This window comes from Corvus cornix, chromosome 1 (assembly GCF_000738735.6).
Source record: "Corvus cornix cornix isolate S_Up_H32 chromosome 1, ASM73873v5, whole genome shotgun sequence".
Taxonomy (NCBI): Eukaryota; Metazoa; Chordata; class Aves; order Passeriformes; family Corvidae; genus Corvus; species Corvus cornix.
The window spans coordinates 42,432,460-42,459,178 of record NC_046332.1 but is presented as its reverse complement, the minus strand read 5'-3'; the positions used below and the strand labels follow the sequence as shown (position 1 = coordinate 42,459,178).

Genomic DNA, 26,719 nt, shown 5'->3' with positions numbered 1-26,719 from the left:
AGCACGGGGGGACCCGCCCCCGAGGGCACCGGCCAATTCTGTGTAAGAGCGCGCTGTGAGCGACAGCGGAATGCGCCAGGTACCGACCGATCAGGGGAAAGGCGGTGCCTGCGGCTGAGCTGCACCCGTGGTGTCGTCAGAGAGGAACCCGCTGAGGGAGATGGGCGGGCTCCCACCTGGAGTGACGGCCGGCGGAACCATTCCGAGTGCCAGTAGTAGTAGAATGACGCCGGAAGGAGCCAATCTGCTGGGGTCGCTGCTGCGGAGGGTGGGCCAGAGCGGTCGGTGAGCTGCGGGTGTTGGCTGCAGGTGGGTACGCGCTGCTCGGAGGGAGCGCTCAGGGGGGACTAGCGCTTCGCCGGCTGCGGAGAGGCGGCAGTGCCGGAGACCGCCGCATGCCGCGGCCGGGCCGCGCTGTGAGAGAAGGGGATCCCTTTGCCCCATCCCGCCCGTCCTGTCAGAATTATTCCTCCCTTAGAATGAACGGAGCCGCCGCGGGGCGCAGGCGCGGGCCTCCTGAGCATGCGCAGTAGGGGCGCTGACGGCGCTGCCCTCCCCTGCCGGGCGGGGCGGGGGCGATGGCGGCCGGAGCCGCAGGGCTGGGACTAGTGAGGCTGGAGACGGCCGATAACCCTGGCCGGGGTACAGAGAATGTAGTTGCCCGCTAAGTTCTGCCTCCCTCGGCCCTGTGAGACACAAAGAGGTGGTTATGCCCTCGAGGGGGAGGTGGTCCTTGGTGGCAGCGCGACCCCTTGAGGACAGGTGATGCCCGGCGCATCTCTGCCATTAGCGCATCTTGCTGAGGTGTTGCCGTCAGCGCATCCATTCGGCTGGAGAGCCGTCCGGGCCCCTGGCAGAGCTGTCGCAGCGGGGTGGGCTCTGTTTGCCTTTTATTGACTATAAAGAGGAGCTGATTGTCCCGAGAGCAGATGAAACGCGCTGCATCACCCTAGCTGGGTTCTGGCTCCTAAGGATCTGTCTGAACAAGCGCCTTTTGTGTCTCGTGCTCATTGCTCTGCTAAGAACTCTAATGGTTGTCAGAACTGGATTCCCATGTGCCCTCAATTATAGGCCATCTGTAAATCCTCAAAAGGTAATAAATTTGCTTGCCCTTTGGTTCTGGAGTTGAACCATAGCTAAAAAATTAGGGCCTATTTGAAAATTCACAGCCTGTCTTTCTGTTGCTTGCCTTTAGAAATACTTGCGCTTCATCCATCCTGTATTGACCATGTACAAATGAGGCAAAAATACTGAAAATTGTGTTCTTGCGGGTATTTCTTACATTCCTCCTTTTTTGTTGTTGTTTAGCATTCCCAGCTCACTGTTAGTATGGAAAACTGCTGTTTCTACACAGGCCAGAAGGTCTTTGTGTCTAAAATAAGTCTCAGTTATAACTGAGTATAGATTGGCCTTTGCAAAATATTTTAAATACAGAAGTAACATTCGGATTAAAAAAAAAATCATCAAGGAATCAGTAGGGTATTTGACTAATTTCAAAATATTATTCCTATTTTTCCTCATGATTTAGCAAAGCACGGAATGGCAGAATCTTATGTATTATCCAAACCCATAGACAAAGTTAATTGACAGCAGAGGAGGATTTAACACAGTCAAGAAAAAATCCCAGGAAAATACTCTTTGCCAATATCAAACTCTAGCTGAGGCTTACATTTCAAACTTTGTATTCTGCACACTCTGAAGAGGAAATAGTGGCCTTATCTATATTTAGTTACTGATAGATGATAATACTAATGAATTGTGGATCTTACCTAGTTCCAAAAAAACCCCTCAGGTATGATTGATAGGTTTTGCTTGTCCTGCTTTCTACTTAAAAAGATTTAAACATGTAGCAAGTTTTTTCACCAGTGGATTAATGCTTTTTTTTAAAAAATGAGCTTCATGTGTAAATGCAAACTGAAGCTCAAGATGCATTATATAATATGTACTATAAGTATGGACATATCAATATAAACCCAGATCTTTATTTTAAGTAAAACATGCTATGATAATAAATCATATTAAATTATTCTCTAAAGATGCTCAATATTGCATGCATGTTTTGAAAAAAAACACATATTTTTAATCACATGCAAAAGTGACAGACTACAGAAGCCATTAAAAGCTGTGATTTTCTTTTACAGAATTTGCAGTTATTACTTTTGCCAGAATTAGAAGTACCGTATGTCATTTTAATTCCATTTTTTTCTGAAAATTAAAACTACAGTTCTTGATCTTTTTGGCTAAGAAAATAATTTGCAAAGGAACTTGATGAGTTCAAGAAATTTAATTTTAAGATAAAATCCAACCAGTTTTACTTCTTCTAAGTGCTTTTACTGCTTTATCTTAACGGGTTCATGTGTTTGTCCGGGAACATGCATTTAATGATCACTGCTTGCAGAATGGGAATCTTCCACTCTTGGAATGCTTCCAGGAATTAGTGCAATTTCCTTACTTCCTACTGGTGCCATGCTGGGTTTTTTTCCGTGTTGATTTTTTTTTTGTCACTTCTAAAGAACACAAAGCTTTAAAGTGTCTGTGTCACCTTTCAATCTGAGAATACTATCTCAACATTTATTATTGATAAATGTCACTTTTGTGGATTAAATGCCTCAAAATGTCCTGTGCACTTTTTTTGCTTGTCCTAAAATGATTGACTGAATATTATTTTTATTTGAAGTTCAGTTATTTATGAAAAACCTGTGAGACTCAGTTGCATTGAAATTTCCAGGCAGGAAGTTGGAATTTTCTTAATGTTTTCAGTCTTAGGCGGTCAGTGACAATCAACACATTAATGGAATATAAAAGTACAGAACTTGTACTCAGTATTTATAGTTGAATTACATTTTAAACCACTCTTGTCTTTTTAGTCTTTTTAGCAATTAGAAGTGTCACCAAATCCTACAGATATCTGTTCTACTCATACTCATATTAATAAATGTTAAATTAGATGTGTAGTGCAGGGTGGTGTCTTTAAAACTTGTTAACAAGTCATTTATTTCTCTCCTTTTGAATGGACAAGGAATGAAAATAGCAAATCGTTTTGATGGATATACAGTAGACTCAATAAAATATTTAATATTAGAGCTTAGAATGCTGATAATGACCTTTTCAGAACATATATTAATGTACAGTTAAATTTTGTATGAAAAAACATAACTGAAAGTTTTATAAAGAAATCTATACAATGTCTTAATCTTCACTGTGCTTAATTCTTTTGTCCTAGGTACATAAAGTGTGCTGTAAAATACCAGCTCTTAGATGTACCTTTATTAAAATCTTGTTCCCTAGTAAGACATACAATCCAGGCTGGTAGAAGGCCATGTGATAAACGTAATGTTCCATTGAAGAACAATTTATTTCCCATAAGATACCTGCTAAGAAGTACTAAGATTTAATTTTTTTTTTTTTATTATTGCGTGCTGTAGCACAGCTGTATTGTGCTTTCAGACAAAAGCAGATAGATTGTTTTAAAATTGTTTGTAAGTAATAAAGTACAAAATCAGGGTTGAGTTTAGACTGGTTTTGCCAGCTGTCTTGGAAGAGGAGAGAGCATCTACCCACACAGTGTTACTTGTAATTTCTGAATGGCCACACCCTTGTGCTGAGAACAGCTTCAGTCCTGTTAAAAGGCTTTGTTCCTTTCTATTGTCAGGCAGGCACAGCCCCAACGGGCTTTTTCTGGCAAAGTATGAACTGAGCTCTGTGTGATACTTACGTGTGCTCAGTACTTTCACAAAACAGCATTCCCTAGGCTATTTCAAAGTCATACATATTTGTATGTATATTTTTATCTTACTGTTATAAAGTGATCAAACAGTTTGGTGTAAGTCTTTGCCACTGTCTTTCTGGACCTTCATCTGGGTGTTCATGCTTCTTTCTTATTACACATCCTCTGCCTAGTTTGCTATCTTTTCCTTGGTTACTCACTAAGAAATAATTGCACATCTTCCACCATGCGCAACTTCATTAGCATATTTAAACTTCTGTAATCATTTTATTTATCAGTTGTAGCAGCTAAGACTATTTGGACTGTTGGTTTAGCAAAATCTTTTCAGCAAAAGTGTTTATTAATATACATACATTATCTGAGTATGATCAGTGCTTTGGTGGGAACTACAACAGACTCTGCACGAACAAAAGTTCATCTCTGCTCAAAGGTCACTTCACAGTTCTGTTTGCTCTTTCAAATTTAGTGGAATGGATGTGAAAACCATTTCTAGGAGGTGTATTGCACTGGTTATGATTTTAGTGTATGCCTGTATGTTCTGAAAATGTCTGTCCTGGATGTTTTTCATCTCCTTTATGAGTTTAACAGTATGCTGTGTTTACAGTCTCCTAGTATAATATCTAGGATTCAGCATATATACAGGTTATTAAATTGATAGTCTAAAGGTCATTTGAACTTTCCAGAGGAAAAGTAGAGGAAAATAAATTAAACATTTCAGTATCTTCTAGGTACAGAATTATAAGAATACTTAAGAAGGATTGTTGATGGTTCTAACTAAAAGACAATCATAAATATGTTACGTTCTCTATATATCCTTGGAAAAGGAGCATTAGCTTTGGTGAAATAAAACAATTCTGCTAGAAATTCAGTGAGGTTTTGGCAGCTGTTTGCATGCAATTAAGGTCATTTAAACACTTTCTTGTAGCTTTTTACCAATAGCTTAGATACTAAGAGGAATGTGTGTGTATCTCATATTTTGACTATGGTCTTACCAGAGTTCTCAGTGTGGTTACCTGCTATCTGAGTCAATGAGCTCATTACGTTCCAGACTGCTCTGTCCCTTACTGTCTTGGGAAAAGGACAGTGTTAAAACTGGCAAAGGGTTGTAACTAGGTGATCCCTAATGGCCCTGCCAACCCAAACCAGTCTATGATTCTACAACAGAGGGGTCTTTTAAACAGCACAACTCATGAGGCAGCCCTTATTACTGGATTTTGTGACAGATCATAAGAATGCTCTTACCCTCAGAGCTCCCAGGTGGTCCCTTATTTCATCCACCGTAATGACCAAAATAAGCTTACTATCACCAGCCTTCTGGTCAGCTGCTGGCTGCTCTGTGGCCATACACAGACTGGCCATTGCTTGCCACTCCATTGTCAGGCATGCAGAATGCCTGGCCCCTCAGCTGGAGACCTGAACAGATAGTTTTGAGAGGTACATATTTGTCCCCCACACATCTGTTGTATGGGGTTGACCTTTACAACTGTGAAATTTGCATCAGTTTTCACTGTAGTGGCCAATTGGCCTCTTGTTTGAGGTGGCTTACAAGGAAAATAAGCCAGGGCAAATGTTTAACTTTTTAGGTTTGTTGTTTTATTGGGTTTTTTTAGAAAAGCAGGCTAATAGCTAAGAGGGCATTTGTCAGTGTAAGATTGTAAATGTCCAGTACAGGGAGGTTTTGTCAAGTGATGAGAGACTGGATCACGTACAGCAGTACTTGTGTCATGTTCCAGGAGATGCTCCAAGGCCGGTTGCTGAACAGCACACAGACATATCTTAAAAAGCAAAAGTAAGAGATCACAACTCTAATGAACCATTTACTGGAGCTTGGTTCTTGGTAATCCACATAAAGACAGGCTTTGTAATTGGAATCCTGTGGGAGTTTATGGAGCAAATAAAAGGAGGGGTGTTCCCCAAGCATTCCTGAGCTGCAGACCTCTTCAACATATGTCTGCACCCCCTATGTTTCTTACCCCATTGTCAAAGTTGATCAAATATTTATAAAAAAAAGTATTGATTAATTCATATGGCTTTGTAGAAGACTGCATGAAATAATTAAAAATGCTAGTTGGCCTTGTTTAGCATACCAAGTTTTAGCTGAATTGTTAAGATAGTTTGGAGGGCTCTAAAATCATCAACAGATTCAGTAAAGTGGTACATTAATAGCAAAATTATGAAATAAATCAGGAATTGGCTACAAGAGATCTGGAAATTAAATTTTTTTAATACAGATTTTTTTAAATGGAGAGGAGGATGAATTAGGCTAAGTCATTGCACAGCATTCATTACTACATTCCTTAATCATGGACAAAACATTAAAGATACACTTCTGAATTTTGCTTTTAAGAAAATAATGAGATACTGCTATTAGAGATTAGGATTAGGATGCACTAGATGATTTGCAAATTGGACTAGTGAGACAGTGATGAGATCTGAACCATAATGTTGTACAACAAATCTTGTATCAGTGAAAGATATTTAGGATCAAACCAGAGTAAAGAGAAAATTGCAAGAAATAATAATGAAAAACAGAAATTCAGTCTTACAAGTGGACCTTGGAAAGTTTGACAATTATTCATTCTAATGAAAGTTGAGAGAGGATATCAACACTCTTGATAATTGTAAGAGTGAATAAGTATACAAAGGAAAATTAAGTCAAATAACAATTTTAACAGAAGAATAAATATATATAAGCATTAATAAATTGATTGTGTAATTAAGAGGTTTACAGTCTCTACACCAATGTACTGGAATAGAGTTCTTGTGGTAATAGGTTGGTAAGAGAAAACTTTCTGAAACATCGATTGCGTGTATGAAAGTGATCATATGATGTCTTGCCTAAAATAGCATAGTTGGACTTGATTACAGTAGATGTTTCCATGTTCTTTATAAAAATACAAACATTACTGAAATTTTACCTCCAGAAAGCATGTTGTAGGTTGGAGCTTGCTATAGAAATTACATGTAAGAGGAGAAAGACATCTAGTATCTATTGTCAGTTCCAGAATTTTGCAGAAAGGTTTACGTTTCTTTTAGAAGAAGTGTTATTTGACCTGATGCCAAATTTAACTTTGAAATTCACTTACTTTTTTAACAAAGGTTTCATTCAAATGTGGGAAATTAATGTTATTGAAGCAACTCTGCTTTTGAAGATTCAGTCTTTTGAGGAGCAGGCTTTTAAATTCATAAGAAAAGGGTATTCTAGAAAATTCTGACATATGAAAAAGTTTTATGATTTATGGAAGTTGGGGTTTATGAGGCCATACATTATCAGAATAAATGGTGGTCTTGTTCTTCTGTATTTTCCTAGTTCCTCAGGCTTAGAATGGAAAGAGTGAATACGTTGAGATTGTCTGGCCATGGGAAGGAGAAGATGCCTGCTTCAAGGGTGCCAGTGCTGGCAGCAAGATCACTGGATCTCTTCTATTCCAGGAGACATGGAGGTCTATTTGTGGTTGGAGCTACCTGACTAGATAAAGTATAGATCAGTCTGCTGTGAAAGTACCTCACATGAAGAAGACTGCCTGATGGTTTAGTTTGCTCTGAATGTATCATGTCATCAGATAAGCCTTTCCATGAAATTAAAAACCAAAACCAGTATTTTCTTGTTTCTGGGTTTTGTTTGGAATTTTTTGTCCCCTGTCAATTCAGGTGGGCCCTTACCTGTTGCTGATTCTAATTGGAATTGTGGAAGCAAAATCCTGGAATAAAAAAAATCGGAATGTTTCTTTAAGCTTTAAAATAGGCAATCTTGACTCAGAGTTGCAGTAAGGGCAGTTTATGCATCTGGAATATATAAATAGCTCTTTAAATAGGTGTAAATAAAATATAGTTATGTTTAAAGTTTCTTTATGTTGACAAAGTGGAGTAAAATATTTTCATTGTAAAACCCAGTTAAAGCCAATTTACCATAGAAAAAAACACACTTCAGTGTAGGGATTTTCATCACAAAAAAGACTTGGCTGCTGAAAGGGAGATGGTCTTAAATTTAAATGTGTTCTAAAGCCAGTTAATTTACGCCACTGTAAATGAAACTCAGAGTGGGCAAACGTAAAGCTTCCTAACAAGACTAGAGGTACATGACAAAATCAGTTTCAACTGAGTAAACACTCAAAGGTGTACTGTCACCAAATTGTCTCTAAATGACCCTATTTGGTAAGCCCCAGCAATCCTGTGATTCAGCCAGGCTGTTGGTGTTTGTATTCCGTTATTGCAGTCCAGAGTGCCTCATGGGAATCCACTTAGGAAGCAGTCTAGTAGCTTGTGTCTCCCTTCCACTACAAGCTGTAGAGTGATGAGCCTTTTGGAATGTAAAATATGTAACAAAGTTTTCTTTTTCCATCTTAATTTTACATAAAATTGTAAGAATTTGGGGGTTTTTGAGGGTAAGCCTAGGACTAGTCTTTCTCTTAAATGACAATTAAACACACTCCTTGATGTGCTTCCTTTGGATTTTACTGAAAAAATTCCTACAGGTGGGTATTATCTGTAGAATTGTTCTCTGATATATGGCAGATAATTTACTTTTAAAAATATGCCATGTGTATATATTTTACAAAATAGTAGTATTATCAAATTCAGTGTAAAAATCACGTATAACACAAATTTCTAACTGTGCATAGGATTTACAAACTAAATTAAATGCTGGGAACTTCTTTGTTTGTTTTACAGTGTATTGATTTTGCTTGGTTTTTTTTTTTTTAATAATAAGACTGTAGAATCAATTACTTATTTTTCCATTTCAGGAATAGATTGAAGAAAACATGGCCAATCAACGGGATTACATTAGCAGACCTATTTGCAATGGAATTTCTGTTCCTGAAAATAAAATCAATTCCTTAGTGGCTGAAGGTCATGGACAACAAATTCTAAAAGTACTACAAAAGTTCAGAGAACAAAATATATTTTTTGATTTTAAAATTCTTGTGAAAGATGAAATAATTCCCTGTCATCGTTGTGTACTGGCAGCATGCAGTGATTTTTTCAGGTAAACCTATTTTTGGCATGAATATGCAGGAAATAGATTCTAAGTTCTCTGGGAGGGAGGGAAGGAATAGAATTCAAAAAAAAAAAAAAAGTGAAAAAAAATTACAACAATTTACATATATCTGCAGAGTTTTGAGCAAAGCATTCAAACATCATTTTAAGGGTATGCCAGTTCTTTGTATTTTCAAAAAATCACAAGGACTCTGTGAATCAGATTCTGACAGCAATCCAAACTCTGAAGTTTCAAATCATGTGTGGTTGTGCTGTTAGGTAGAACTGGCACAAGTTAAATATATTTAGGAGTTACCTGTTGCCCATATCAGTTCTTGAAGGTCTGCAAGGATATTGTTTGACTTGTGACACATTTATATTGCGAAACTTAACAGATTGACTACAAATACATCTTGTACTGAGCAATTGTGGATAAATTGTACATAACTTTTGAATGGAACTGGTTTTTGTTTGTCCAAGATGAGTGGTCAGTGTGGTAGAGATTGTCTTCAGAGGTATTTAAACAGATATGCATACTTTTCCTAAACTACAGATTTCAGCCTTTCAGCATGAAATGGATCTTCCTTCTGGTGCTTAAAGCTATGTATTCTTAAAGGACAGCCAGATCATTCACATACAGAATATTAATTTATAAAGAAACCTTGCTAACCCTTTTATTAGAAAGGTTCACACTTGCAGTTCCACACTGAAAGTGTTTCTGAACACAGTTAACGAAAAACAGAGCTAAGACTCTAACAGAAAAAATGGACTCCTGGGAATGAGTTAATGGCCTCAATTCGGTTGCCCGTACATAGGTGAGTGTTATTTTCAAATGTCCTGGAACATACCATGGTCTAAGTGAGTCTGCCATGTATGACAGAAGACAGCTAGATGTGTTCTAAGAATTACTGAAAAAAGAAGAAATGCAGATGAAATGAGTACTTTCTCCACTGTAGCAGCAGATTTGTTTTTTTCTCTGACACACAGAACTACTTCATTTGTTTTTAACTTCTTGACAGCACCAAGATGATCTGGTAGAAAGAAATATTAGGATGAAATAGCTTCCAGTGGTAATTTTTAGAACTGAAGTTAAGCACATACGGAAATGCATGTGTCCTTTTCATTACTTACAGACTCTGCAGATTAAAATCTGCCAGGAGAGATCTCTCCCTGCTCCTAACGGTTAATACAGCAGATAATAGCAGCCATCAGATTCATAAGTTGTCCTGGAATGCAAGGCCCATTTTTTACCTTCAAGGAATAAAAATTATCTAAATCCACTAGATACATTTTAAAATGGAATACCTTTTGTCTTTCCTGGCCTTTGGACTTCTCTTAAGTTTTGGCTTCATTGTGTAAACCCAAGATTCAGCAATATTTTGATCCTTACTTGTTAGCTTCCAGAGTCAAAGCCTTTGTCTACATTGCTCTCCTTCTACTGGTATTATTCAGTTGCTATTTTACTCCCTGATTAGAGATTTCATAGCTCTTGGGTTAATGAGGAAAGGATTATAAGGGTCATCACTTAGTATGCAAAGAGGTCTTTGGGACACAGGTGTCTTACTGTAATTTTATGTTCTTGTTCAGGAAGTCAGGCAAGTTCCTGCTTTACCAGATGTTCATGTCCCAAAGAGTATGTGCTATACACAGTGATGTTTTTCCTCTTTGGCTTCAGAAAAGGATGGGATTGTAAAAATCCCATACAACAGAGATACTAAGTGTATAACTGAACTATGATATAACACTTTTTTTAATATGAATTAACTATGATGTATTAATGGTCCAGATTCTGTCCTTTGCATTTGATGATTTATCCAACTCTTCCTCCACTATTACATTGTGTCATATTCAGAAGCCACTGCTTCCCATCCTGGTGCTTAGGCTCTGAGAGGGTAGGGCAAGGGATATTGCAGCACTGTTCTGTTACCAGCACTTACCAGCTTGTAAAACTTTAGATATTTTATCTTGCCTTGTTAGATTGTGTGAAATAGTTAAATGTTATTACATACTTAGAATAAGGCAGTTAAAGTTGTAATAAAATTTCCTCAAATCTACTGATCAATAGTTCATTCCACAATTTCAACTATCATCTTTGTATTCAGTCACAATCTACTTTCTGCACAGTTTCATTGTGTCATGCAATCATATGTCAAAACCTCATTTTTTCTCTGACATTGGCCTGTACTCATACATCACTGTCAACTCTAAAGCAAGAATTAAGTTTCCTTGTGGTTTTTTTCCTCATTAACCCCTCACCTACTTTTATTTCTGAGGACTACACCCATCATCTCTCTGGCCATTTGCTCAGCCTGCATTTTGGAAGGCTTTTTTTTTTTCCACTTAATTTTATATATTCATCCACAGTGCATGACCTAACTCATGGGGCTTTTATACTATGTACTTTTTAAATCAGCCTTTCTTTCCTAAGCTGTTGAAACTGATGCTGTCCTGAACAATTTCACATTTTCTCTCACATTGAGAGCTGCAGACTTCATCACTGTTTGTGAAAATCCATAGAAAACACAGGTGCATTTTGTTAAGCCATCACTTTGAATATGTTCTTATTCTTGGTATGTTTTTCTTCAAACACACCAAGTAAATTCATTGTTCATATAAGAACTTCCATATTTTAGACCTATTTTAGACCAGCCCACAGTATTACGTGCCCCTGATTGTCTCCTTCCACATTAGTGTTCTCTTCTGTTTGCTAAATCTTTGTGTGTATCTTTTCTGTATTTTATTCACAGAGCCATGTTTGAAGTTAATATGAAAGAACGAGATGATGGCAATGTTACTATTAGTAACCTATCACCCAAGGCAGTGAAAGCTTTTCTTGATTATGCTTACACAGGAAAAACAGAGATAACCAATGATAATGTGGAAATGCTCTTCCAACTGTCATCATTTCTTCAAGTTTCACTCCTTTCCAAAGCTTGCAGTGACTTCCTAATAAAAAGTATTGATCTTGTGAATTGCTTACAGTTGCTTTCTCTATCAGAAAGTTATGGGTCCGTCCGCTTGTTTGATCATGCACTAGATTTTGTACAACACCACTTTTCATTGCTGCTCAGATCAAGTGATTTTTTGGAGATGAATTTTGAGATATTGCAAAAATGTCTTGAGGCTGATGAACTAAATGTCCCTGAGGAAGAATCAGTGTTGAAAGCTGTCCTCCAATGGACCAAACACAACTTAGAAACACGGCAGAAATACCTGCCTAATTTGATTAAAAAAGTGAGATTACACCAGTTACCTGAAAAAACTTTGCAGGACTTTCTGCATTCTGAAGAACACTTACTTAAGAGTGCTAATTGCTCAGTAATAATCAATGATGCAGTTAAAAGTGTGCAGAACTTTAGTGGATTGTTTCCAGATGCACGTCCTTCAACAACAGAAAAATATATATTTGTTCATAAAACTGATGAAGATGGAGAAAACAGACATACATTCTGCTACAACATCAAAACAGATAAATGGAAAGAACTACCACATACGCACATGATCGATCTGCCAGGGTCAAGTTTATCTAGCTATGGTGAAAAAATATTTATAACTGGAGGATGCAAGGGGAATTGTTATAGGACTGTCAGGCTTCATATTGCTGAACCGTTTCATGATGCCACTGACCAAACCTGGTGCTACTGTCCAGTCAGCAATGAATTCTCCATAGTGTCAGCTATGAAGAAACCACGGACAATGCACACGTCTGTTGTAACCTTAAACCAGCTCTTTGTAATAGGTGGAAAGACCAGAGGAGCTCAAGAAACTCGGAGTCTTTTGGATGTAGAATCCTATAATCCTCTTTCCAAAGACTGGAAATCTGTAAGCCAATTACCAAGAGGTATCTACTATCCAGAAGCAAGTGCATGCCAGAATATAATTTACGTCCTTGGCTCAGAAGTAGAGATTACTGATGCCTTTAATCCATCTCTTGACTGTTTCTTCAAGTATAATGCTATGACTGATCAGTGGTCTGAGCTTGTAGCAGAATTTGGGCAGTTTTTCCATGCAACTCTAATCAAAGCTGTTCCAGTGAACTGTACATTGTACATATGTGATCTCTCCACCTACAAGGTCTACAGTTTTTGCCCAGAAACCTGTGTTTGGAAAGGGGAAGGATCTTTTGAATGCGCTGGCTTTAATGCAGGGGCAGTTGGGACAGAAGACAAAATTTATATACTAGGTGGTGATTATGCTCCAGAAGAAATCACAGATGAAGTTCAAGTCTACCACAGTAGTAGGTCTGAGTGGGAAGAAGTTTCACCAATGCCAAGAGCCTTAACTGAGTTTTACTGTCAGGTCATTCAGTTTAATAAGTATAGGGACCCCTGGTCACCTGTACTGACAATTTGCTCTGGAGAATTTTGAAACTCCTGAGTCAAAAGAGTCTATGTAAATACATAAGTTTTAGAACACTTTTTAAGTATTAGTTTACAGATGGAGAAATACGTACCCATTTGTTTAAATTTTCAGTTTAAATTATATGCTGTAGGATTGCTTTTGGAAGAGTCCATTAAAATGTCATTCATGCTAGTCATTATACAGACAGTATTACTTAATTTTATATACAACTTTTCTCTGTAATGATCAGAATAATTTTCAAAATAGTACTTTTCAAAAAAGAATATTCATGAGGAATTTGTTGTGTAACATGTGCCATTATTTCTGTAATATTCACAGTTGTCCCAATAGACAAATTGCTAAATGAGAAAACTGACTGTGATACTGTTTTCCCTATGTAACTGAAGTTTAAAAGAAATTTTCATTAGTGTTATTTAGATTTTCTATGTTCATAAACCTGTAAGAGGAATTCATTGTCAGCTTTATCTTATCAGAATGACCTTAGCAAGGACAAGAGCCAAAGTGACCTTCACAGTATTAAAACCAGGTATCTAACTTGAAGAGACTGATAATTCCTGTCATCTTACTTTAGCTCTTCAGGTTTACCAGTTTTTCTCCATCCTTGTGCCTTAGTAGTAGCTTTATTTTCCGTTTCCTTCCCATTAACTGTGGCAAGGTAAACTTCAATAACATACTGCAGGGTAGGTAAGATTTCTACAGGATGGATGGTTCATGTGATATCTTTGCTTCAGTCATGTTGTTGACTAAAGAAAAAACACTTCAGGATGTTTTCTAACAGAAGTCTTCCATCTCTGAAGTCTTCAGTGCTACCTACTAAGCAGTCACTAGGCTGCTGATAGCAGCAAGCTGTAGAACCAGTTGTAGCTGTTGCTTCCCTTAACTATGGGAAAAGTTTGTATCTTGTCATACATCAAATACAAAGTTACAAAACTGCACCCCCATATTAATCAATAGTAAATAGTTTTTCTGAGGTGAGAAATCATCTCTTGTGGTTTAAATTAATTAAAACACTTTATCTTAAACTTCATGGTAATTTTAAATGTTAAAATAGTACACAGTAAACACTACACTATATATTGCTTGATAAACTTTAAGTAGTCAGCTGTTATAATGTTAAAATTGTAATGGACTTTTAGTGCTAATATTAATCTAGCCATACGTTGTGAAGTAAATTTGATCTCATGCTTACAAAGTCAGTCCTCTCTCTGACAGGAGGACATGAAATTAGCTAGGTTTCATCAGTTAATTTGTAATCTTCCACAGCCTGAGAATTTCCTTTTTTACCAGGTATCCAGAAAAGACACTGAGAGCCCTTATGTTCCATGTAAGTATTGTGAAAGCAGGTTGTCTTCTGCCAGACAAAATAGTGGTTCTAAACATCTAAGCACACCTTTTCAAGCAGTTTAAAACATGAATAAAGTTTAGTGAGGCATCAGAGACATCTTTCATATGTCTCGAGACAACTGTGGTAAGTTCATTGTCACATCACTACTGCATGTACTTTTTGCAAAACCTAAGCTGAATATTAATGCTTAAAGCTTAATATTGCCTAGAACATTCTTCTGTTTTAAACAGTCAGCAATGGAAAGTTCCAATTCTGTGATTGACTCTGTAATTTGTTATCAGATACCTTTATAAATTTAGATAACATTCATCATAACAATTTTCATAAGTATGTAAATGAAAATTATGCGCATTTAGAGAACATGTTAATCGAGCAGAACCCTTCCACTCAATAATTTCTGTGTATTAACATGTGTGTCAATTCTGTAGAAGTAAGTAGCTTGTTACAGTATTTCAGGCAACTTCCACATTTATTTTGGTTTTTTTTCATTATAAGTCTCCATATTTTAAATAAATGTAGCTAGGTAACCTTTACAATCATGTTACAGAAATGCAAGTATTTTTATATTGGGACACAACTGCTTTTTGTTAGTGCAAAGCAAGTGTATTGAGTAGAGAGAGGAAGAATACTATTCCTGCTTACTGAAACAATAGGAAAAACCAGACATATAGGAAAACAGTAGTTTTAGTTTTAATAAAACTACTCAGGGTAGCATAGAGACTTCATTAACCATAATTATTGCAACTTGTCACATCATTGGAATACGAGGTGCAATTCACCTTTGCTTGTGTATTTGTGTTGTTTTTATACCTGAGTAATATGAGTATGCAATTTATGCATTGAGAAAAGTAACATATTATGCCCATAGTACATGGGTATAAATAGCTATGCAAATTGGAAGAGATTAGAGAATTGCAAGGTTTTTTAATTTCCACTGTCATGACCAGACTGCTGGATTACATAAACAGCAAGCGACTCATTCAGGTGATGCTCTTTCCCCTAAGTTTTTCCCTACAGCAGATCTTTTTGGCACTCTTCCACCCAGCTACTTGCTATAAGATTGGCATCTGACATTAGACAGAGCAGTGATGTATGTGAGATATTCCTCAGTACAGACAGTGAAAACTGACTGAAGCTGAATTGGGAAAATAGTCATGCTTTAATATTCTACACTACGCTTGTGTAGGAACTAATGTCAGTTCCCAGTTTGACAAACCATTCATGGATTTCACAGGGACTTGAGCTGTCTTACTCAGTGATCAGGAAATAATGTAGTAATGTCAGTTGCTTTCTAACGTTGCTTACAGAAGAGTTACTGTGAAATGGTACTGATTTTCTGCAGTTAGGCAGGTAAGCCTGTACTACAGCTCTCGCAGAAGGAAAAAGGTAATTTGCCACATTTCCACATACAAAGTGTTAAATCTGGTAGCAGAATTGAATGCAGAAGAAGCAGAAGTGTTAGAAAGTCATGGTTAAAAACAAGGCTTCATAGAAGTAAGGACCTATGTTCCAAACCCTGTGATTAATTGCTAAAGATGTAAGAAATCTCAGTGAACTACACAAAAGAATATGAATTACTTGCATGAATAACTGTTGTAGGTCTGGATCAAACAGATTTTTCAGTCTACACAGCAGTTATGCAATTAAAAAAAAAGTCACAAAATTAATGCAAAGTGAGCTTTTTAATATCTTTTCTGACTTTTCAAAGCTCTTTGAATCAAAGCTTTATGAAAAAGTACCTTCATCTAAAAATAGTAACTAGATTAACGATTACCTATGTTCTCACTGAAATAGTGATGTTTAAACATACAAAATGCATGTAAAATTATAATCTACTATTTGCACTTAAATGATGTAACCAAAACATTTCCAATAGTATTCTATTTTATGTCACAGAATACATTATAAGCATGACCAGTATAGTATACACGAAGATAATATATATTGTATGTGGGATTTTAATATCCAGTGATGATTATATTGGGTAATCGCAATTTTTAAAGAATGCTGTCAAAACATTATGGCACTTTGGTAATGTCATCATACTGGTTTAGTTGTTATAATAAATATCAATTATTCAGGTGTTTTATTGATTGTGTTTGCACAGACCTGATGATTATTATTTAAGGACTAATTAATTTGTCTTCTATATTCTAAATATATTTGTAATAATTCAGTTTACTGCTGTTAAAAATTCATTATATTCACAAAATGGAGTAGATTTTTTTGGGTTAGATTTATTTATGGTATTACTCTGTGAAGAAAATTGTTTACCTCCTCTGGTTAGTACTGGGTAGTAGGTAAGGTATAGGCTATAGAATGTGCTGACTGCAGTTCCTAATGTGGAGATTAATTTTAGATGTTTCTGTTTGTAGACCAACAGGAGGCAGCATAAGATCTATTTTAATTAAAACAGACTGAAAACAGGGATGTATTTGAGAATATTTATAGTTGAACATTATGCTCAATTTACTTTTTCCCTTCTAACACCCAATAAAGCATAGAGAACAGTAACATTTTGCTGCTGCCTGGGCTCTGCTGATATGTGGAAAGTACGATATTACACGTTTGCCGAGATGTTCATTCTTTTGTGAAATAAAGCACTAAGCAACTGAAACCTTGTTGGGTCTCTTTTTTTTTTTTTTTTTCCCAGTGAGGTTCAAACTGCAGAGAATCTACAGTGTTTCTAATGCAGGTAATCTCTTTTCAGTTTTTGTTTTTTTCTAATTGGAGAACATTTTGAATGCTATAACCAAGAAAGCAACTAGCATGGATGAAAACTGCAGTGACGGGGGTTTAGACTTACCCTTGGACCTTGTATTTGTATATCCTTTGCCTACTGAGTTACTGTTCCCATGCTAATTTTAATTGTCTGCTGAAAAGTTCCTAAGTTTACCATTGTAAGGTACTCATTTAAATTGGTATCTTTTTTAGTTAGATGAGATAGATATACAGGTTTTTTAACAGTTTAAGTATTGCAAATGACTTGGTGTTCATTTTTATTGAAATGGACCTTCCATACTAGTAGAAGTAGCTTTAAATAAAAGGAGATAAAAGCTACTTAGTCTAAAATTAGCATGCCAAGGCATGAAGAAATGACATCAATATGAAGTGACGGAGCCCAGTGTTGTCTTGTATTCTTCCAAAACTTAAAATTCTGTAACTCCAAGACTCCTGTGTAGATAAATTAGAGTTAAATCAATACAGATTAACCTTCCAGCACTCCAAGGCCTTTGCCCCAAAAGCCTTTCAGCTAGCAAAATCCTTTTGGAGACATGTACAAAGCATTCTAACAGCATTCACAATATTAAAAGCTTATATGGAACAATGAAGGGATTCACAGACCAAATCTGAGAGCCCAAGTTGCATAACCCTGTGCACAATCAGAAGGAAATTGTATATGTATGTTCTACAGATCCAGGGAATTCTCCATGGACTTGGAACAGTTTGCATCTGAAGTAGACCATATGGTAGGGATTTTCTTACTGTCATCAAAAGCAAGGAAGAAAGAATCTGATTTAACGATTAAAATACACAGAAATTACACATAAATTCAAGACAGCTCACATAAATGAAGGAGATCCAAGGATTTTTGTTGGAGGAAGCTGGTATACACCAGGATTTTTCACCAGTGATCAGTAGCCTCCATAAAAGTGGAGTAACTATTTTGGGGGAAAGTAGAGCTATTTAGGTTTATGTGCATGGCTACTCTAGGAAACCATATGCTTCCTAGTTGAAGTTATTCTAATGGATACTAATCATATTTGGTCTGTTTCTCCTTCACAATAAAAGATGGATATTCAATGAGGTATAATTAGGACTAATTATTTTTGCAGACTGGCAGAGGTTCAGACTGTTAATGACTTCCACTTTCCATCATTTGTCCACCTACTTGCACCTGAATCTAATTTGAGCTAGCTTACAAGACCTTTAGGGTGCACTTGAGCACTGTTAAAATACTGGTAATAATGTAAAAGGAAGCCAAGTTCATGCATGGGTCTCAGTAAGAAATATCCCTGTATTATATATGCCATCAGAGTGGCATGGTGTTGCCACGCTACTCCTTACCGTTTTCCTTTTTAACATGATTTTCAGTACACAATGAACAAGCATGGCAGCAAAACTATCACTACCTGTAAGCAAACTGGTAAATTAATAGTTGGCTGCAACTGGAAAATACCATTTTAGGGAGATTTGTAGTTTCATCACCGTTATGCTTATTGAAAGCTGTATCAATCAAATAACTACCTGTCCAGTGAAAGAACTTGGAATGAAAGGACTGAGCAAGTAATTGTTAGCGAATATGCAAAGTAATAAATGCGCAGATCAGGTTAGGCAGAATAGAAGTACGTAACTTCGGAAAAGTAGGGTTACATCATCAAGGCAACAGGAGATAACACAGAGGGCAAGGACCAGACACAGCTTGTGTCGTAGGGGGGACGAGGAGCCCCAAGCCCGAAAGCTCCAGGAAAGGGTTTTGTGTGTGTATTCACCCACATCAACAGCGTGGTGGCTCACACATGCAGCATTTCCCGAAAAATGCCTTCATTTCGTAATTACAGTGTCTGATAAACGTCATTTCTCCATTTTAATGACAAACCGCGCCAGTTCGGGAGGAACACCCGGTTGCCGCGCGCGTCGCTCTGGGCAGCAGCATCACAAAACCCCGCCGGCCACACCGGTGCCTTACGCACGGTTATCCCCGCACGCTCCAGCTGACCCAGCTTCTCCCGCCCTTGCAGGCCGCCGCCAAGAAGCGCCGAGCCCCTCCCTGTGCCGCGCCCTTCGGCGGAGCGGCAGCACCAAACCACCCCACCCGACCCCGCGGAGGGTCCCTCGATGAGGGGGGCGGGCCACGACAGCGCGCAGCCAGTCAGCGGCAGGCCTGGGGAGAAGAGGCGGCGGCTGCAGCCAATGGCTGCCCGGCATCTGCGCGGCGCGGCCCCGCCGGCGGAGGAGCGATGGGGATTCCGCCCGCCTGGCGCGGCAGGGCGGGGCGGGGGAAGCGGCGGACACGGACACCAATAGGCGTGCGGAGAAGAATGATAGGCAGGCGGCTCGCCCAATGGGAGGACGGTAGCCGTTAAAGGACCGGCGGCCCGGAGGGGAGCGCTGGGCGCAGGTGAGTCGCGCGCGCCGGCCCCCGGGGACCGGGTGGGGCGGGCAGCGAGACCGGCCCGGGGATGGGGCGGGCGCTCCCCCCGCGGCGTGTGGGCAGCCCCCGGTACCCTTGCGGGGGGAGAGCGGTTGGGCTCCGCGCCCTCGGCCCTTGGGGGTGATGAGGCGATTGCCCACCGTCTTTTCTCCCCACGGACAAGGTCCCGTTCCTCCTTTTCCCGGGAGAGTCGCAGAGCCCCGCCGGCTGGAGAGGCCCTGACTTTCGGTAGGGCCTATGGGCCCATCCGCTCCCCGGGACTCGGGGGCTGTGCTGGCCGGGGCAGCCGGCCGTGCCCTCGCCTCCCTTTGTTGCCGCCTTGCTTTCCTGCAGCGCTCCGGGTGGGACCGAGCTGGCCCCGGACCCGCGGCTGTGCCCGCCCTCACGCCTCCGAAGCGCGCTTCCCGCGCAGGGATGAGGTTTTCTCTTCCCCTTCGTGGCCGTGGCTGGTTCAGGGGAAGGGGAACTTAGGCCTGAGAAGTCTGTGCCTTCAATAGCCTGAATCCCCAACTGCTTCCCGTCTTCTGTGCTTTCTCCCTGCTTCGCTGAATTATGCTTTTAGGTGTTGTTGGTTCCCTTCTGTGCCTGCTTTTTCGTTTGAGTAAACCGCGGGCTTCTTGCACGGCTGCGTTGGGTGATGTGTTGTGCAGCACCCAGATTCTCTTATACTAAAGCCTTTGTAGAAAAGCGTAAGTTGCTCCAAGCCAGTGTAGCCATCTGTTAGGAATCACACACAAAGTTTTCTAGAAAGCCTTAGGCAAAGATACTCAGACTCTCTGATTTTCTTTTAAAAAAACTTAAGAGACAACAGGTCCTCGTAATTTGAATGTTTTTTTAATTCAAGCATAAGCCCTGCAAGCTTATTTTAAAAAATCATCAAGACTTCATCTTTTTTAAAAAGTCTTTTTTGTAAAGGATTATTCGAGTGTGATGCTAGCAACAGTCCTCCAGTCCTGGTGAATGTATGGATCTTTTTGTTTGCTTCATTGCTTGTTTGGTGGATTTGTTAATTTTTCTGTTTTTATTGGTCCAACACGTGGTCAGACAATAAGGTATGAACAAAGGAGACAGAAAAGACAGAGGCAGAATGAAGATGCTTCCGTCTTTAACTGTGCCTAAGGTATTCAGTGTATGTATATTCTATCTGTTTATGGAGTTTCCAGCTTTGTTTTACAGTACTTGTTTCTTTTCAACCCGAACAGTTTGTGTTTCTTTGGTACAGTGATGAGAGCCTTCTTGATCACAGGTTGCTTTTGGCCTGACAGGCCCAGACTCAAAGCTCTATGTAGCTATCTTTTCTGGAAGACCCTTGAAGTCTTTATGATGTCATCAGAGTTGGGGTTTTTTTTTTAGCCAGCACTTCACATTTCTACCCAAACTGTTAAGGTACGCATTTTGCATTGCGGTTCACCCTCAGCTTCTTGTGCACCTCCTCACTGGCTGAGCATGAGAAACTGAAAAGTCCTGGGCTTAAAATGAGCACTGCTTAACCAGAACCAACACATTGGTGTGTTGCCAACGTTATTGTCACACTAATCCAAAACACAGTGTTGTCCCAGCTACTAGTACGTGCTTTAACGCTATCCCAGCTGCTGAGATTTGGGATGTTATTTTTTTATTCCTGTGGCTATCTAGAATGTGTACAAATCCTAGCTTATTTACATTCCTGTCTCTTAGGTACCTTGAGTATGTAACAGCTCATTTTTCCTCATTGAAGAGTAATATCCTGGAGACCATCTGGCAATGGCAAAGAACTGAATATCCCAAATCTCAGCTTCTATTAGATAGTAATGTTTTTTAGTTAATATATCAGAAAGGTACACAGAGCTATCTCTAGGAGTAAATATACTGTTAAGACAATTCACTAACCCCATTTATAATAATTAGGAAGGAATTGTCCTTAACCAGGCAGTGTGCTTTCAAAAAGGAAAGAGTTAAAGAGGCAGGATGTCCTTACCAACTGGAAGTTAGTAGTCATGAGTTCTAAAATATATAGGTCTTGCTGATGTTTCACTGGGAAATCCAGGGGCTTGTATCAGATGTGTTTTAGAGAATGCCTCTGATGAATGACAGTTGTTTGAACTAGTAGTTGTTTTATGACACTCAACAGGATTGCTCCAGTTCTTTTATTTATGATTATGATAAGTTAGAAGAGCCTTGAAAATGTCCACCTTTCATATTAATTTACCTTTTTTTTAAATGGAAATGGTGTCTTCTTTAGAATGTGTCTCAGAAATTTCAGTCCCCTAAACATTTCATGTTTTTGAGGTAATGATATAACAATTTCAGCTCTTTTGGAAGTAATTTAGGATTCAAACTGAAATGTGTGTGTCAAATTTCAGTCTTAAGGAAGTCCCAACTGGCAAAACTCTGAAGAGCTGAAGGAAAATAACTGTACTTTTGTAATGGAAATACAAAATCAACCTTAGCAGTTCATGAGATGGATAATTAATGGTTTTATAATTCATAGGAGATTAGAGGAACTATCTGTGACTACTTTATATTCAAAGTTTAACAAAATGGTTTTCCTTTATCAAATAAACAGTTCAAAATACACATTCCTTAAATGATGACTTAGGAGTCAAGTTGTTAAATGAAAATATATGGTGTATACCTTGGAGATTTATCTTGTTTGCTCTTTTTCTCTTAGGAAGCCTGACAAATAGAAAAATACTACAAAGTGAAGAGAAAATTTACTTCACAAGAACTGAGCTCTGCTTTCATTTGCTTTTAAATTTATTTATATTAGTAGCTGATTAGTGTCAGATCATCTCAGTGATCTGGTGTGGTGAAATTATTAGGTTAAGCCTGGAAAAAATGAAACAGTTAAAAAGAAAAAGAAAAAGCAATTTTAGTGTTCAGGAAACTCAAACTCTCCTTAAGGAAATCAGAAAAAGGAGAGAAGTACTCTTTTCGAAGCAACTTAATACAACAATTAATGAGATGAAACGGAAAGCTTGGGAGGAAATAGCAGAGTGTGTCAATGCTGTAGGTGAAGGAGAGCAAAGAACAGGGACAGAAGTGAAAAGGCGATACCTTGACTGGAGAGCACTCATGAAGAGAAAACGTCTGAATGCAAACATCAAAGTGGTAGGTGCTGGGTTTCACCTTCCTTCATCCAATTTAGATGACTCTCTCAATGAAGACATGGATGAGAAAATGGGATTTGCAATTGAATCTAGTTTTGAATGGCAGAATATCACTGACTTCAGAGAAGCCGGTGGATCTTTAACAGAAATCAAAGTAGAAGAGGAAGAGGAGGATCCGCAGAATTTCGAAGTGAGTGACTGACATGCATGAGCTACGTGCAATATGGCCTTTGCTTCATTTCAGCATAAGGCTTTTTACTGTGTTTCTTCATAGCATCTGTTTCTTCTTTTTTGTGAATGTGTGAATTAAACTGTAGAAGTAAATATTATTCAGAGATATGGTATTCAAATCTAGCAACTTGCAGTTGTATGTAAGGTCTTGGATGTTGATTATTGATTTGATATCCCTAAACTTTGAGTATGTCTTTGCATATGTATTTTCCATTTGAATGTGCCACACATAAGAATTAGTTGAGTCAATGCAATGAAAATACACTGTTGAAGGAAACTGGTCAGTTTAATATTCAGGCTGCCTCGATGGATGAATGGAGAAGGGCTCATCTTTAACAAATGAAAGTATATGTTACCTGCAGGTACAGAGAGAAATGAAATACAGAAAGAACTATGATACTGTTTCCATTTCTTAAAATGAACCTACAGGAGATGAAAACATTGCTTGAATTAGTCAGTCAGCCATTCCTCTCTGTCAGAATTTTAGTGAGTTTGACAAGCAGTAGTGGATTCTGTAGACAGGTTGATACTCCTAGTAGTACAGTGACTGTCCTGGGAAAGGCAACCAGCTGGAGTGCTGTGAAATTTTGGAATACTTTTGCTGTTCCTCTTCAAATACATAGGTCCCTTTTCAAAAAGGGGTACCCAAACAATTTTGCTTGGGGTATTTTTATTGCTTTGGGTTTTTGCGGGAGAGTTTTTTTGTTGGGTTTTTTTTTGAGTGGGAGGAGTGGGGAAGCATCTCCTGTCTTAACTCTGTTGATACGTGTGCTGGGAAAAAATCTGTAAGCTGTTAAATGGTAGTGAGAACTAGTGTCAGACAGTGCTGAGGAACAGTGTGTGTCTTCTCTAATGCTAGAGGACTGGCAGTGTTTCTCCTAGTCCAAAGGTTTTTCTGAGCACTCACCTTCCTCAGTTTGCCTTTCTCTTGCAGTATACATACTGGGAGACCATTTATCTCTTGTGTACTATGGATTTGTAGCACATAAGGGCTATGATTCTACACAAAATGTTACAGTCTGCTGAGAGCAGTGGTCCTAACCACCTCATCATCTGTGTCACAAATAGCTTTACAGCAAATGCGATAATACAAAATGGTTAAACAAGTCCTGCTTATTGATCCACTTAATAGAGTTGGAAGGGTTAGGAGCTTGTGAAAAATGTCAGTGTTAAATGTTTTTTAGGAATGGAATACCCCAAGTTAGTGAAGGTTAGGTTAGCTTACATAACACATAGCCGATGGATCCATCTGCTCTGATAAATAATTAGTCACAACAAATGCCTAGTGGCTTACATAAGTGTCACTCAGCTCTATGAAAGGTAGGAACAACATATGGTCTTCTAGATCCAATTTTCTATCAGTTGTTCTGAATGATCTGTAATAACAACTGTTCAGTATTTTCTGTATGCTCTTGCATGTTCGCTGACAAGATTTTCCGTTTCTCGTTACCAGATATTAACTTGCAGATAAAGCCTGTTTCTCTTCCTGTGTAATGATAGAAAAATCTTCTCACCTAGCATGGTTATTTCACAACATACAAGCTAAACACTTCTGAATAGTTCTAAAGATGAAAAAACGCAGTATGTTCTTTTCAGTCAAGTTGTGTGTAACAAATTTATTCTGACATAAAGACTGGAATGTAATTCTTGTCTGTCACATTCCTCTCTCCAGTTTCCTATTGAGGAAGAAGAAGAAATACTGTCATCAGTTCTGCCAGATTCGAAAAAGGAAAATGACCTACCAGACTTCCCCCACATTGAAGAGTTTGGAAATTTGAGCTCTGCTCAAGCTAGGCTAGCGTATGAAGATTCTCACTTGCTTATAAATCTGGAGAAGCAAAAGGTGGAGCTGGAGAAACAGCGACTGGACATCGAAGCCGAAAGGCTGCAAGTGGAGAAGGAGCGCCTGCAGATTGAGAAGGAGCGGTTGCGGCACGTTGACTTGGAGCGTGAGAGGCTTCAGATTGAGAAGGAGCGACTTCAGATTGAGTGGGAGAAACTCAGGCTAGAGACTCTGCATGCTGAAAAACCTGCCCTGGAAAATGACCTCCCCCAAACAGAAAAACCCATCATGCAGCCTCTGGATCTAGAAACTGAAAAGTTAAAACTTGAAAAGGAACGTTTGCAGTTAGAGAAAGAGAGGCTGCAGTTCCTCAAGTTTGAGTCAGAGAAGCTGCAGATTGAGAAGGAACGCTTGCAAGTGGAGAAGGAGCGCCTTCGAATTCAGAGAGAGGGTCACTTGCAGTGAATGTCTCAGCTAAGGTGTCAACATTAGTGTTTTGATGTTTCTAAATTAGAAGTAGTTTGTTTCTTAATACTGAAACTCTCCTAGAGGCTTAACATTCTTCTGTTCAGAGTTGAATGTTGATGTTGAACTGCAAAAAAAATGGTGCTCAATATGTCAGTGTGCCTACATAAATGAGCTTATGTGTGAAATTGCTTTTCAGTGTATCAGAACTTAAGTGTTATGTTCTCTTGTCTTCAGTATTGTGCTGTGTTAGTTCGGTGTCCTCCTCATAGAGGCCTTGAGAAGGATCAAGGCTGAACCTTGTATTTTCTTTGTCACTGTACTAACAGTAAGGAAGGATCAAGATAAATCAGCATTTGTTGTGAGGACATGGTGCTGACGATAGCCTGTATGATAAAGAAGTATAATTTAGGCAGAACATGGGAATACGGAGTCATTATGAGATTGATTCATTACATTTTATTTCCCCCATTTTTTTCCTCCACCCCCACAATGGGAAAAAGAGTTGAAGAGTTATCTAGAAGTTAAAGTACAAGTTAAATTTGTTGCAGTTGTGTTTACTGTTGTTCCATGGCTTGAACTGAATGGGAGTGCAGAAAATAGGTTTGTTTTTTCTGTTGTTTATTTTTTTTTTTGCATGACGTATTCATATTAGGTGAAGTTGCACATCAGCCATACCTACTATAAAGCTGGACTTGGTTTCACCAGGTTGTTAAAAATGCTGTATGGAGTAGAGCACCTGGGTTAGTGTAGCACAGGGATTTACTGATTGATCAGGCATGCTGTCTAATGAGTCTGTGATGATCCCCTAAAGGAAATTGCTAGACTTTTTGTTCCTTGAAAGGCAGTAGCTGGTGATGGGAGTCTCAGGAATGGAGACATGGAGACTGAGCACAGCCTAAGAAGAGCTGAGCTTGAACACTTACACACTCATTGGTGGTTCTGCCTGGCCAGCACCAAGGCCATGTCTGCAAGGCAGCCAGAAGATGCTTCTGTGGCTCTTTATGTAATATATTTTAATTAGATGAACAGAAATGGTCAGTGCTGAAGGCTGTAAGTATTTTTCATAAGCAATGTATTCATACAACAAAAAAAACAACCAAGGAAGCTTTCTGCTATTTCATGTATGTTTAAATCCCAACTGAGCCAGACTTCACCTTTCTCATCGTTCTGCAAGTAACTATCTTGTTAACTCCATTGGAAATTTAGGACTGTGAGAATACTAAGTCTAAATGTAGGTCGAGTGACTTAGGTAAATTCTTGTGCAAGTAAATATATTTATACCACTACAGGTTTACTTTTATTCTGCAAAGATTATTTTTTTATTACTGAAACAAGTGTGCTTCTACAGTGGAAATAAATTTGACTACTACACTCCAAATGGCTCTTGAGGCTTTCTTCACAGAGAAACAAGGCTATATCTGAAGAGAAACCTGGATACTGAACACTGCAGCACCCCAAAGTTGCTGAAGCCTGTATTCCTTGTGTAGTCAGTCAGAAAGATGGGGCACTTCAGAGTCTGACTTCAGTCAGCTGGGACTTACTTGAGAGAGGAAAAAGGAGGGAGACACCAACCAGATAGAAA

General features: G+C 38.8%; 3 protein-coding genes across 10 annotated transcripts in view; 2 read left to right on the top strand and 1 right to left on the bottom strand.

Moving 5' to 3' along the window:
- Positions 1–267, bottom strand: part of AASDHPPT (aminoadipate-semialdehyde dehydrogenase-phosphopantetheinyl transferase) — a 31,339-nt gene extending 31,072 nt beyond the window's left edge. Inside the window, exon 1 of the mRNA XM_039564262.1 lies at positions 177–267. The gene's annotated coding sequence lies outside the window, so the exon portion shown is untranslated. The remainder of the gene's footprint in view (positions 1–176) is intronic.
- Positions 226–17,032, top strand: KBTBD3 (kelch repeat and BTB domain containing 3). Of its 5 annotated transcripts, none has more exons than XM_020584702.2 (4): positions 227–309; positions 7,038–7,170; positions 8,473–8,714; positions 11,452–17,032. In XM_020584702.2, exons 3-4 carry the CDS (start codon positions 8,491–8,493, stop codon positions 13,070–13,072), a joined length of 1,845 nt encoding a protein of 614 aa, XP_020440291.1. In that variant the 5' UTR covers positions 227–309; positions 7,038–7,170; positions 8,473–8,490; the 3' UTR covers positions 13,073–17,032. The 5 variants fall into 5 exon arrangements, with proteins under 5 accessions (XP_020440292.1, XP_020440291.1, XP_020440288.1 ...); XM_020584699.2 differs by having other exon boundaries at positions 7,038–8,202; XM_020584701.2 differs by lacking the exon at positions 227–309 and adding an exon at positions 541–1,093 and having other exon boundaries at positions 7,038–8,202.
- Positions 17,033–19,452: 2,420 nt separating this feature from the next.
- MSANTD4 (Myb/SANT DNA binding domain containing 4 with coiled-coils) lies at positions 19,453–26,515 on the top strand. Of its 4 annotated transcripts, none has more exons than XM_039564204.1 (3): positions 19,453–19,533; positions 22,217–22,845; positions 24,559–26,515. In XM_039564204.1, exons 2-3 carry the CDS (start codon positions 22,384–22,386, stop codon positions 25,132–25,134), a joined length of 1,038 nt encoding a protein of 345 aa, XP_039420138.1. In that variant the 5' UTR covers positions 19,453–19,533; positions 22,217–22,383; the 3' UTR covers positions 25,135–26,515. The 4 variants fall into 4 exon arrangements, with proteins under 4 accessions (XP_039420138.1, XP_010398883.1, XP_039420121.1 ...); XM_010400581.3 differs by lacking the exon at positions 19,453–19,533 and adding an exon at positions 19,547–20,686; XM_039564187.1 differs by lacking the exon at positions 19,453–19,533 and adding an exon at positions 19,547–20,952.
- Positions 26,516–26,719: the final 204 nt, after the last annotated feature.

Coding starts and splice junctions, on each gene's coding strand:
- KBTBD3 (XM_020584703.2), top strand. CDS start 8,491: ATGGCCAATCAACGGGATTACATTAGCAGACCTATTTGCAATGGAATT. Junction 8,715..11,451: donor GCATGCAGTGATTTTTTCAG/GTAAACCTATTT, acceptor TTTTATTCACAG/AGCCATGTTTGAAGTTAATA.
- MSANTD4 (XM_039564204.1), top strand. CDS start 22,384: ATGAAACAGTTAAAAAGAAAAAGAAAAAGCAATTTTAGTGTTCAGGAA. Junction 22,846..24,558: donor AGGATCCGCAGAATTTCGAA/GTGAGTGACTGA, acceptor TCCTCTCTCCAG/TTTCCTATTGAGGAAGAAGA.